Here is an 11,965-nt window from a genome sequence, read left to right as displayed (position 1 = left end):
AATTTCAAAACCCTAATTCTTCAATCCAATGCATTCGTATCACACCAATCGAATCACCACCACCACGACAATTAACCATTGGATCTGATTATTATTATAATGAAGTATAGACGACCTAGGGTTTGTTATTCATATATTCATATTCATAATAATATTCATAATGCAGCTGCACTTATCACCTAGTATGAGAAGCATAACGATATCAAGTAATGGAGGATTGTTTGAGTTTATGAAGGTTAACATTGCAGCTCGTCACCGTACTCTGTTTCATCTTATGCTTGTGCTTGCGTGTCTTTTGCCGTTTGTCTTTATTGTTACGGCTCTTGTTACTCTTGAAGGACACGTCAATAACTGCTACTCATCCTTTGGTACTACATCTTCGTTATTATTATTATTGTTGTTGTTGTTGTTGTTGTTGTTATTGTTTGGTTATTTGTTTTCAATTGCTTCTGTGTTAGTAGTTTAGGTTTTAGTGGAATTTGATTAGTTAGTTAGTTAGTTAGGTTCCAGATGTTTAACCAGTGGCTGAAATGCGAATCATATGAATCGACAACCAAAATGTGAATCATATTTTGAGTAGAATTTGATTAGTTAGGTGATTACAGAACAGTTAAGCTTGTTTTAAGTTATTATTATTATTATTTATTTATTTATTTATTTTACATTGCTTCTTGATAGATCTTGATTAATATGTGTTAGTAGTTTAGGTTTTAGTGGAATTTGATTAGTTAGGAATCCAGATGTTTAATCAGCGGTTGAAATGCGAATCGTATCTAATTCAGTTGTAGAATTATATAGATCAACATTAGGTTATTTCAGAAACAGTTAAGCTTGTTTGTTAAGCTGTTATTAACTTATTATTGTTTGGTATGAACTAAAACTCTAGCTTTCTTGTAGATCTTGATGATTTTATTTCATTATTATCATATTATTATTTTTATTTATTTATTTTACATTGCTTCTTGATAGATCTTGATTAATGTGTGTTAATACTTTAGGTTTTAGTGGAATTTGATTAATTAGGAGTCCCGGTGTTTAATCAGCAACCGTAATGCGAATCATATGAATCGACAACCGAAATGTGAATCATATTATGAGTAGAATTTGATTAGTTAGGGGATTACAGAAGCAGTTAAGCTTATTTTAAGTTATTATTATTATTGTTGTTGTTGTTGTTATTGTTTATTTATTTTACATTGCTTTTTAATAGATCTTGATTAATGTGTGTTAGTAGTTTAGGTTTTAGTGGAATTTAATTAGTTAGGTACTTAGGTTCCCGGTGTTTAATCAGCAACCGAAATGCGAATTGTATCTAATTCAGTTGTCGAATCGTATACATCAACATTAGGTTATTGCAGAAGCGTTATAAGCTTGTATGAGACATAAGCGAGATTTCTTGATGTTATTTCATTATTATCATTATCATTATTATTTATTTATTTATTTATTTATTTATTTTTCATTGCTTTTTGATAGATATTGATTAATGTGTGTTAGTAGTTTAGGTTTTAGTAGACTTTGATTAGTAACGCTGCAGATGTTTAATCAACAATCAATTCATTATATACATCAACTTTAGTTTAGGTTATTGCAGAAACAGTATAAGCTTGTATGAGACATTTAAGTGAGATTTCTTGATGTTATTACATTATTATTATTATTATTATATTTTCATTGCTTCTTGATTGCGTTAATTTGTGTTTGTAGATCTTGACTAATGTTTGTTAGTAGTTTAGGTTTTAGACTTTTAGTGGAATTTGATTAGTTAGTTAGGTTCCAGGTGTTTAATCAGCAACCGGAATGCAATCATATCTAATTCAGTTGTAGAATCATATGCATCAACTTTAGTTTAGGTTATTTTAGAACCAGTATGAGCTTATATGAGACATTGTTAAGTGTGTTTGTTAAGTTATGTATTGAAATTTCTTGCATTAGATGATTTGAATGGTTTGAGATGGTTATGATTTCGATCATGGTTGGGTAGAATAGGTATTGAGATTTGATTGATGAGCAATTGTAGTTTGAATATCTTGTGGCATATTGATCTTGCTACCCTGAACACTATTTGTGTATATAGTTTTTCTAGACGTCTAACTTCTCATGTTTCGTTTACTGGTTCTTTTTATTTTGAAAGGCTTTTAAATTTCAGTCAATTAACAAAACACTTGTTTCTATCACGAAACCATTTTTGCACTTTACATGCTTATTGGGAGGACAAAACGACCATCAAACTTACCACATGTGCCTGCTAAGTTCACTATTTTCAACTTATAAGTAATAAATTTACTTTTCTTGTTAGGTAAATAGTATACGCCTCTCATTGTTTTCTGCCTTTCTTGTTATTTTCTTTGACTCTGAAATTTGCCAAAAAGATGTCTGAAAATTGCCCAAAAAGATGTGGGATGAAAATTGAAATGTCTTCTGATTTGGTAACATTCTTGAGTATTTTTCTTTTCCAATGCTTGTTAATCTTGATTTTTTTTAAAAGCATTGTATGGATGCTATATTTTATTTTTCCTTTAGTTTTTGTTAATTGTTAAAACACATTCTTCTCAATAGCCATTTATATAATGCTTCAGATTGTTTAGGTAGGCGCTTGGGACCAAAGCTTCTTGGGAGGGGTGAAGACTCAGGGGTAAACCTTCTACACACAATATCTTCATCATATATATTTGTTTAAGACTCTTTATATCTGTTAACTTGAACCTTTTTTATGTTGGTCAAAACAGAGGCTTGTTAACGAACTTTACAAAACCCTTAATCAAGTGAACTCTGTAGAAGTCCCAAATGACTTAAAGCTCCCTGAAAACTTTACACAGCTTGTCACCGAAATGAGAGTCAACAAATATGATGCAAATGAATTTGCTGTTATATTGAAAGGAATGGTATGTTTACTCACCAAATAACCCTTAATTTTGGAATAATTTCTTTATTGATCTTATTCTTTTAATTGAAATTGACAGATGGAAAGATCTGAAAAGGAGATCAGAGAATCTAAATTTGCAGAATTAATGAACAAACACTTTGCAGCAAGTTCTGTTCCAAAAGGCATCCATTGTCTCTCTTTGCGGTTGACTGATGAATACTCCTCCAATGCACATGCGCGCCGACAATTACCATCACCCGAATTACTTCCGGTTCTTTCAGACAACTCATACTATCACTTCATCTTGTCAACCGACAACATCTTAGCAGCTTCAGTTGTTGTCACTTCAGCAGTCCAGTCATCACTAAAACCTGACAAAATCGTCTTCCATGTGATAACCGACAAGAAAACATACGCAGGCATGCACTCATGGTTCGCTTTAAATCCTATTTCCCCTGCAATCATTGAAGTCAAAGGTATTCATCAGTTTGACTGGTTGACCCGAGACAATGTTCTGGTTCTTGAAGCTGTCGAGAATCATTATGGAGTTAGAAATTATTATCATGGTAATCATTTAGCAGGAGCTAATCTTAGTAATACAACTCCAAGAACATTTGCCTCAAAATTACAATCTAGAAGCCCTAAATACATATCGTTGCTGAATCATATTCGCATATATTTGCCAGAGGTAATCAGAATTAGACGGTCACGGTACACATGCGTTTCCACTTTAGACCCATTTCTTAAGCTAAATTTTGTGTTTCATATAAACTCAAGTGGGCCCGTTTTTTTTGTTTATTTTGGTCAGCTCTTTCCGAATCTTGATAAAGTGGTTTTTTTGGACGATGATATTGTGATTCAATGCGATTTATCGCCACTTTGGGAAATTGACCTTGGTGGAAAAGTCAACGGGGCAGTTGAAACGTGCAAAGGTGATGACACGTGGGTGATGTCTAAACGTTTCAGAACCTACTTCAACTTTTCTCACCCCTTAATATCCAAAAATTTGGATCCAAATGAATGCGCCTGGGCTTATGGGATGAATATATTCGACTTGCGTGCGTGGAGACGAACTAATATCAGAGAAACGTATCACACATGGCTGAAAGAGGTTATTTTCGTATTTTCTTATTTTCGTCATTGTATTCAAATCACAAATGTACCATCTTTGACCATTTTAAAGATTTGACTTTTTTTCTGTGTGCAGAACTTAAAGTCAAATTTGACTTTATGGAGGCTGGGTACCCTACCCCCAGCCCTTATAGCATTCAGAGGTCATGTTCGGCCCATTGACCCGTCTTGGCACATGCTTGGGTTGGGCTACCAAAACAACACAAATGTTGAGAATGTAAAGAAGGCGGCTGTAATCCACTACAACGGTCAGTCAAAACCGTGGTTAGAGATAGGGTTTGACCATCTTCGTCCTTTTTGGTCAAAATACGTGAACTACACCAATGATTTTGTCAAAAATTGTCACATATTGGAGTAATTGTTACAAAGAAGACGGGCCATTTTGTCATTAACGGCTCGATTGGCTGCACTCATTCTTTTGGTCTGTTACAGTTACACAACTGTGCTTTTGTTACAACAGTTAGGATATCCGATATGATACAGCATAAAGGTTTTTAAATACATAATCGTGTCGATTATAGTTTTGAAACTATTTTGTTATAGAACCCTTTTAGCCGGGAACTTCATTGTTAGGTTATATGTCGGTTATTGTCGTGTATGAAGATACATTCTTAAAATGTGCAGTAAATTCTTTTTGATCAAATATACTGTCATTGAAAATTGGTTTTCTTTTTGGTTATTGTTGTTGAACTTATGGCATGAAGTTGAAAGGAGATAATAATAATAATAATAATAATAATAAGAGTTTGGATCAAATACAAATGAAATTAACGTGCTAAACGTGAGAATCAAGTATGATAGTTATATACAAAATTAGAGTAATTATGTAATTACATCATTGAGTAATAATAATAATCAAGTAGAGTAATTATATATACGAGTAATTATGTAATTAATCATAGAGCAATTATTACTCAATGATGTAATTACATAATTACTCTAATTTTGTATATAACTATCATACTTGATTCTCACGTTTAGCACGTTAATTTCATTTGCACGTTAACATTCCTATTATAATAATAATAATAATAATAATAATGTGTTTGGAATCTGGTAAGTTGGGTATGACAAGAGAGCCACTATATTAGTAGGATCTTATTGTTAGTGGTTGGGAAGTATTTATCTTTGAAAATAATAAAAAAATGCAATATTATAGGGTTTAATATCTTTAAGTGAAAATGGTTAATAGTTTATTAATAATTAATTATTTATTTATTGCAGTTTGTACATGTTGGTGCAATAATGTGAGGAAATCAACTTTTATTTCCCAATTCAAAACATTAATATAATTATTAATTAAGATTACTTGTTTGTGCCAAAAGAATTGATTTCACATGCAAAAGGTGAGGATTGGCATCAATCATGCTGGTTTATAATTATTGGATGTCATAATCACTATATTAATATACAATTAAAATGTTATAACTTGTATTAGTATACTACATGCTTCACATCTTTTCATATTTTCATGTATCTTTCCATATTTTATTGTCTAAACAAAAAAGTTGTACGTCTAATGTATAACAGTTTGTCCAAGTTGTCAAGATCTAAGGTATGAACGGACTATGTGAATATAATGGTGCATCTAAGACCATCTATAGCTTGATGAGCGTCGAACGTATACCTTTGCCCGTAAAATACACGCACCTAATCTTGCATCATTTATTCGTTTCTCACATAATAGTCACTCTAATAAAAAAAGTTATATATTCGAAACACAACTATTAATAAAATGGAATATATTTTTTCTTGTAATAAACCAGGACAATCATTCTAATTAGAAAATATCAAATTGTTAACTTTTTTTGTTATTAAGGAAACAATATTTTCATATGTATTTCCTAATAATAAGAATTATTAATATTAATATTATTATTATTATTATTATTATTATTATTAGCAAGGCAGGGTTTCTTTGTCATATATATAATTAATAATTTATTTTAATCACTTTTGATAAAAATCAAAAGTTAGATTTATTCAAACAAAAAGCAAAATAATTTTCCACATCACACACCATTATTTTATTTGACCAAACATTAATAACATTGCGTTATTATTTGGGAATATGATTGCATTTGAAGGCCAAGATATATTATTCATTAATTCTTTAATTAATAGTTGGAAAAAGTATAGTCTTTGTTCTTCACCTAAATCCAACCTTGACACAAGTCTACAAACAGATCAGTTTCTGAAGCTAAATAAGGTTGTTTTATTCCACTTTTCATCAATTTCTTGATCTTGCTTCTTTTATTTATTTCTATTATTGGGTTTACACATGATTTGATTCTTATACTATGTTTAGTTCATTATGGGTTGTAAGTTGTTGACCATTTTTTTGATTAGTTTATGGTGATTCAGATTAGGGTTTGTTTAGTTTTTGAGTTTCTTGAAATACCCATGTCAAGAAGATTTAAGCTTTTGGTTTCTAATTTATATGATTTGAGCTTTTTTTGATCATTTTTAGGTAATTCAGATTAGGGGTTGTTTAGTTTTTGAGTTTCTTGAAATACCCATATCAAAAAGATTCAAGCTTTTGATTTCTTGGAAGCTAAAGCATTATAATTTATATGATTTATTTGAGTTTCTTGAAATACCCATATCAAAAAGATTCAAGCTTTCGATTATTTGGAAGCTAAAGCTTTATAATTTATATGATTCTTTGAGTTTCTTGAAATACCCATGTGAAAAGATTATGGGTTTTGATTTTGTTGAAGCTAATAATAGTTTCTTGGAAGCTAAAGCTTTCTAATTTATATAATTTGATTCTTAAACTATGATACTTTCATTATGGGTTGTAAGTTGTTGACCTTTTTCGATTAATTCTAGGTAATTCAGATTAGTTTTTGCTGAGTTTTTGAGTTTCTTGAAATACCCATGTCAAAAAGATTCAAGCTTTTGATTTCTTGGAAGCTAAAGCTTTCTAATTTATATTATTTGAGCTTCTTTTTTTTAATCATTTTTAGGTAATTCAGCTTAGGGTTTGTTTAATTTTTGAGTTTCTTGAAATACCAATATCAAAAAGAAAGCTTTTGATTTCTTGGAAGCTAAAGCTTTATAATTTATATGATTTGAGTGTTTTTTTTTAATCAATTTTAGGTAACTCAGATTAGGGTTTGTTTAAATTTTGAGAGTCTTGAAATACTCATATCAAAAAGATTCAAGCTTTTGATTTCTTGAAAGCTAAAGCTTTATAATTTATATGATTTGAGTTTTTTTTTATATCATTTTTAGGTAATTCAGATTAGGGTTTGTTTATTTTTTGAGTTTCTTGAAGTACCCATATCAAAAAGATTCAGTCTTTTGATTTCTTGGAAGCTAAAGCTTTATAATTTATATGATTTGAGCTTTTTTTTTTTTTTATCATTTTTAGGTAATTCAGATTAGGGTTTGTTTAGTTTTTGAGTTTCTTAAAATACCCATATCAAAAAGATTCAAGCTTTTGATTTCTTAGAAGCTAAAGCTTTCTAATTTATATGTTTTGATTCTTAAACTATGATCATTTCATTATGGGTTGTAAGTTGTTGACCTTTTTTTGATCAGTTTTAGGTCATTCAGATAAGGGTTTGTTTAGTTTTTGAATTTCTTGAAATACCCATGTCACACAGATTTAAGCTTTCGATTTCTTGAAAGCCAAAGCTTTATAATTTATATGATTTTTTTGAGTTTCTTGAAATACCCACATGAAAAAGATTGTGGGTTTTTGATTTTGTTGAAGCTAATAATACTTTGTTGGTTCTTTCCCTAAACAGCAAATTCTAGGGCTCGGTTGATTGATTCATGCTTGTAATCGACTAATTGTTCATGTATTGATTGGTAAGTTCAATTTCTTTGTGTTTTTTTTTATATTATTGACTTCTATTGATTTGATAATTTCAAACATTTTTTTTCATAAAAATTTATGAAATTTCTTGATGTTAGGAGTTGAATTGATGGGCGTAAATCGAAAGAAAGACTCTTTTTGTATAGCTGCTTGAGTTCATAAAGATTATTTATATTCAACAAATTTAAGATCTTGGGTGTTTGGATACGCATAATTTCGGTTAAAGATAAAGTTTAAGATGTCGGGAGCTCAAGATTCATTAGAGATAAAGTTTCGTTTGATCGATGGATCGGATATCGGGCCTAAAAGCTTCCCTGCAGCTACTAGTGTTGCAACTTTGAAAGAAAACATACTTTCTCAATGGCCTAAAGGTTAGTTTAGTCTTTTTTTTTCCGTTAAATTTTGTTCTTAAACATGCTTGTGTTAAGTGCTAAAGCTTTTAGCTTTACATACTGTCGGAGTGTCGGTCATTATTTTCTATGATATTTGGTTTCAAGTCGATTGAAATGAAAGATTGAGAGTATTCTTGATTTTCATATGCAAAACTTGTTTTTTGTTATAAAATTGTTACCTGACGGGAAAAATATGATTTTTTTTATTTTATTTTGTTGGTTTGATATATAAAGAGAATGGTCCAAAAACGGTAAAAGATGTAAAGATAATAAGTGCGGGAAAAATATTGGAGAATAACAGAACGGTAGCCGAATGCAGAAGTCCATTGTATGATGTTCCTGGTGGAGTTACAACTATGCATGTTCTTGTAAGCCAACCACCTCAAGAGAAAGGTACAAATTATTGTTTAAAAATATAATATAGAAAAAGACGTTTGAAGGCGTTTGGATATATGCTTTCAAATTTTAAAAGTGATTATTCAACTTCAAGAATCTAAATCACATAAACATTTTTATCAAAAGTTATTGTAAAGTTTTTTTTTTTTGGTGTGTGTGTGTGTGTGTGTAAAATTTTCTTACTTGCGTCTCGAAATATGATTATTTTGACCCTAAATAATTATATTTTTAATTAATTTTCTTCAAACACTAGAAATTTGGTAATTGCTTAGTAATCACTTTTGCATCACATCCAACCACCCTACACAAGGTTCATACCATTATAGCCTATAGTTTTACATTATATGACATTTTAAGAAATGAAAATGTAATTGTGGGTCCTATTTGCTTGACGAAACTAGGGTGCAAACGAGCCCGAGCCCGAGCTCGGCTAGGCTCGAGCTCGTTTAACTTATACAAAGCTCGAGCTCGGCTCGTGAATAAGTGAACAGATTTTCAAGTTCGAGCTCGGCTCGGGCTCGGCTCGTTTACTATTTATCAATTATTATTTATATAATTATAATTATTTTTATATACATTTTCTATTATAACATTTTATGTATAAAATAACTTATATTTTAGTTATTTTTATTTATTTTTTCATAACATTATATATTTATTAATTAATAATTCTTAAATATATATTTTAAAAGATTATATAAATAACAGGCTCGTTTAGGCTCGCGAGCCGGCTCGAGCTTGATAAGTAAAGCTCGGGCTCGGGCTCTTTTATTAAACGAGCTTACTTTTAGGCTCGAGGCTCGATTTAGCTCGGCTCGATTGAGCTTTTTAACGAGCCGATCTCAAGTAGCTCGCGAGCAGCTCGGCTTTTTTCCACCCCTACTTGACATCATAAGATTAGATGGGATCCATATAGGGGTGGTCGGTTTTGGGCTGAACTAATATTTAAAAATTCGTTTTTTGGATTTTGAAAATCGTTTGGTTTTCACAATGGATTCGGTTCAGTTTTGGTTTTGCTATTTGTGCTTGAAGTTATTGGGCCGAATAAGTGACAAAATAATAAATTTTTGCCTGAAACTTTGGGTCCAAAATTTTTGTTAACTAATGATAAATTTACTATTACACATTTAAGTCTAATATTTTTGGGCTACACCATTTATTGTTATTATTATTGATTTAATATTATTATTTTTATATAAATTACTTAACATTTACAAACAATAATTATAATCCTCAAACTCAATTAATTTTTATTTTTTTTGGTCTTTACTCGGTTGTATAGGTCGGTTCAGTTTTACTCAATTTAATTCGGTTTTTGGTAAACCGAACCAAAATCCGGTTTTTGAAAAAAATACAAAAAAAACCAAACCATCGGTTTTGAGTTGGGTTCGGTTATCTCGGTTACATGCACACCCCTAAACTCATAATGTTAACTTAATTGTTTCTTGGAAACGGTTTGACCTCTACAAGCTTGCAACTAATGCACAAAATAGGTTTGACCATTTTAAAAGTCAAAGACCAAAACCTTAAAATTATTTTGGTAACTTAACAGAAAAGAAAGTTGCGGATGATCCAACGATAAACAAGTGTGTATGTGTGATACTATGAAAAACCAATTCCAAGCACATCCATTAAATTGCAGGTTGGTTTCTTATTTAAATATTTTTATCTATATATATATTTTTATGTATGCATTTTTATCATTTTGTGACAGATAAAGTATGCTGGAGTTTGCATAACATGATTGGTTTGGGTTGAAGTTTACAAAGAAAAAAAAAAGAAATAAGAAAAAAAAATGGTGAGATAATACATTTCTATGTTGTATAAGTTTGTTTTGAATATTTTGTTAAATTCTGTGAATTTATATACTGAAAACAATTCATGGCATTTGATTGTTAGGATGAAAAAGTGTGATTAGACTTTTGAATGAAAACAAATTATAGCTTCTTTTGTGTAAATGGTGAAAATTAGGGGTGACGGTTGGTTTCTGACATGACACAACATGAAATAATTAGATTTTGGACCTTTTTGTTTTTGGTTGTTATTTGATATTTCTAACTTGTTTGGTGAACGCGTGGCTTTGGTTTTTGGGTTGATTCGTTTCTCCCATTTAATTAAAACTATGTTTTAATTAACTTGTTGGTCGTTTAAAATTCGAATAAAATAATATTTTACGAGGTTAACCTATCATAGTGTTTAACCGATTTATTACAAGTTGTTTACAACCTGTTTACCTTGCTCAGGCGTTTAGATGTGTGAGTTACTAATGTCATGTTATGGTTACATAGTTTTCGGGGTAGGGTACAAGTTCTAATGCTCGGGTTACAAATCACTAGAGGCTAGAGCAAATAAACGAAAGAATAACAAAACGGTCGCTTGGCCAGGTGGTGGTTGTGCTTCTTCGTCACATGAGTAGGTCGCGGTTTTGGTTACTACGATAGAATTAGAACATTCATTTAACGTTTAGTGATCTAATTGAACAAAAAAAAATTATGAGTGACATAATTAGAACACATGGTTACTATTATATATGATATTAACCTTATAATATATATCTGTTTTATACAAAAATCATATGTTTTAATCTGCTTAAAGAAAACTGGATTTTGGTACCCAAAAATACTTAATAGTGAATATTTAATAATAAATTAACAATATTAATTATTGCTGCATAACACAAATGGCTCTATAGTGTAGTGGTTAGTAGAGGTGCACAAACAGGTTTAAAAGTTAAAACCGGTTTGGGTTGAAAGCGATTCGGTTTAGTCAATAAAAGTCAAAAACAGTTTATCATCGGTTTCGACTCGGGTTGAAACCGGTTTCTCGACCAAGTTGCGATCGGTTCCGTTCGGGTTTTGATCGGTTTCGGTTCAGGTTTTGGCCGGTTTCGTTTCGGTCGGTTAACTGGTTTGGAACCGGTTTTGGTGGAGAAAATTACAAACTGGTTCCAGGCCTACGGTTTCAATCGGTTTCTACATATCGGTTTCAGTCCGGTTCAGTTTTGGTTTGGTTTTCCGATCTGTTTAATTAATTGGTTTATTTGCCCATCTCTAGCGGTCAGCACTTGGGTTTGACTCCTGTTAAGTATGACCTACTTTTTATAAATAAAAATCAGTTGTGGGACCTACTAGTTTTTGTAAACACATGTTACACATCTTTATTACCTTTGCAATATGAATGCAATTTTATGGCCACATATGACATCTAACTAAATTTATAGCATTGTCGGTTGCTAAGCTAACTACCACCCGAATATTGTAGAATTTCAAAATTGGATTTTATTAATATTTTAAAGAACTTATACATGAATGAGAGTTCATTATGCTCGTTTGTTTAACTAAATGACATGCTTAT

The 11,965-nt window shown here is 30.8% G+C and overlaps 2 protein-coding genes across 3 annotated transcripts; both read left to right on the top strand.

The window, feature by feature from the left end:
- Positions 1 to 4,646, top strand: LOC143532070 (putative galacturonosyltransferase 13). 2 transcript variants are annotated; one of them, XM_077027216.1, is made up of 6 exons: positions 1 to 368; positions 2,589 to 2,635; positions 2,730 to 2,885; positions 2,964 to 3,554; positions 3,675 to 3,977; positions 4,074 to 4,646. In XM_077027216.1, exons 1-6 carry the CDS (start codon positions 161 to 163, stop codon positions 4,353 to 4,355), a joined length of 1,587 nt encoding a protein of 528 aa, XP_076883331.1. In that variant the 5' UTR covers positions 1 to 160; the 3' UTR covers positions 4,356 to 4,646. The 2 variants fall into 2 exon arrangements, with proteins under 2 accessions (XP_076883331.1, XP_076883330.1); XM_077027215.1 differs by having other exon boundaries at positions 2,580 to 2,635.
- A 1,365-nt stretch (positions 4,647 to 6,011) lies between these two features.
- Positions 6,012 to 10,536, top strand: LOC143532042 (membrane-anchored ubiquitin-fold protein 1-like). The gene is made up of 6 exons (XM_077027194.1): positions 6,012 to 6,206; positions 7,753 to 7,816; positions 7,922 to 8,194; positions 8,450 to 8,608; positions 10,164 to 10,253; positions 10,326 to 10,536. Exons 3-5 carry the CDS (start codon positions 8,062 to 8,064, stop codon positions 10,217 to 10,219), a joined length of 348 nt encoding a protein of 115 aa, XP_076883309.1. The 5' UTR covers positions 6,012 to 6,206; positions 7,753 to 7,816; positions 7,922 to 8,061; the 3' UTR covers positions 10,220 to 10,253; positions 10,326 to 10,536.
- The last annotated feature ends 1,429 nt before the right edge of the window (positions 10,537 to 11,965 follow it).

Source organism: Bidens hawaiensis, unplaced genomic scaffold (assembly GCF_021521415.1).
Source record: "Bidens hawaiensis isolate Kalapana, Puna unplaced genomic scaffold, B.hawaiensis_p1.1 tig00009343_1, whole genome shotgun sequence".
Classification (NCBI taxonomy): domain Eukaryota; kingdom Viridiplantae; phylum Streptophyta; class Magnoliopsida; order Asterales; family Asteraceae; genus Bidens; species Bidens hawaiensis.
Note: the sequence above shows the minus strand (reverse complement) of the source record. Positions and strands in the feature narration are given on the sequence as shown.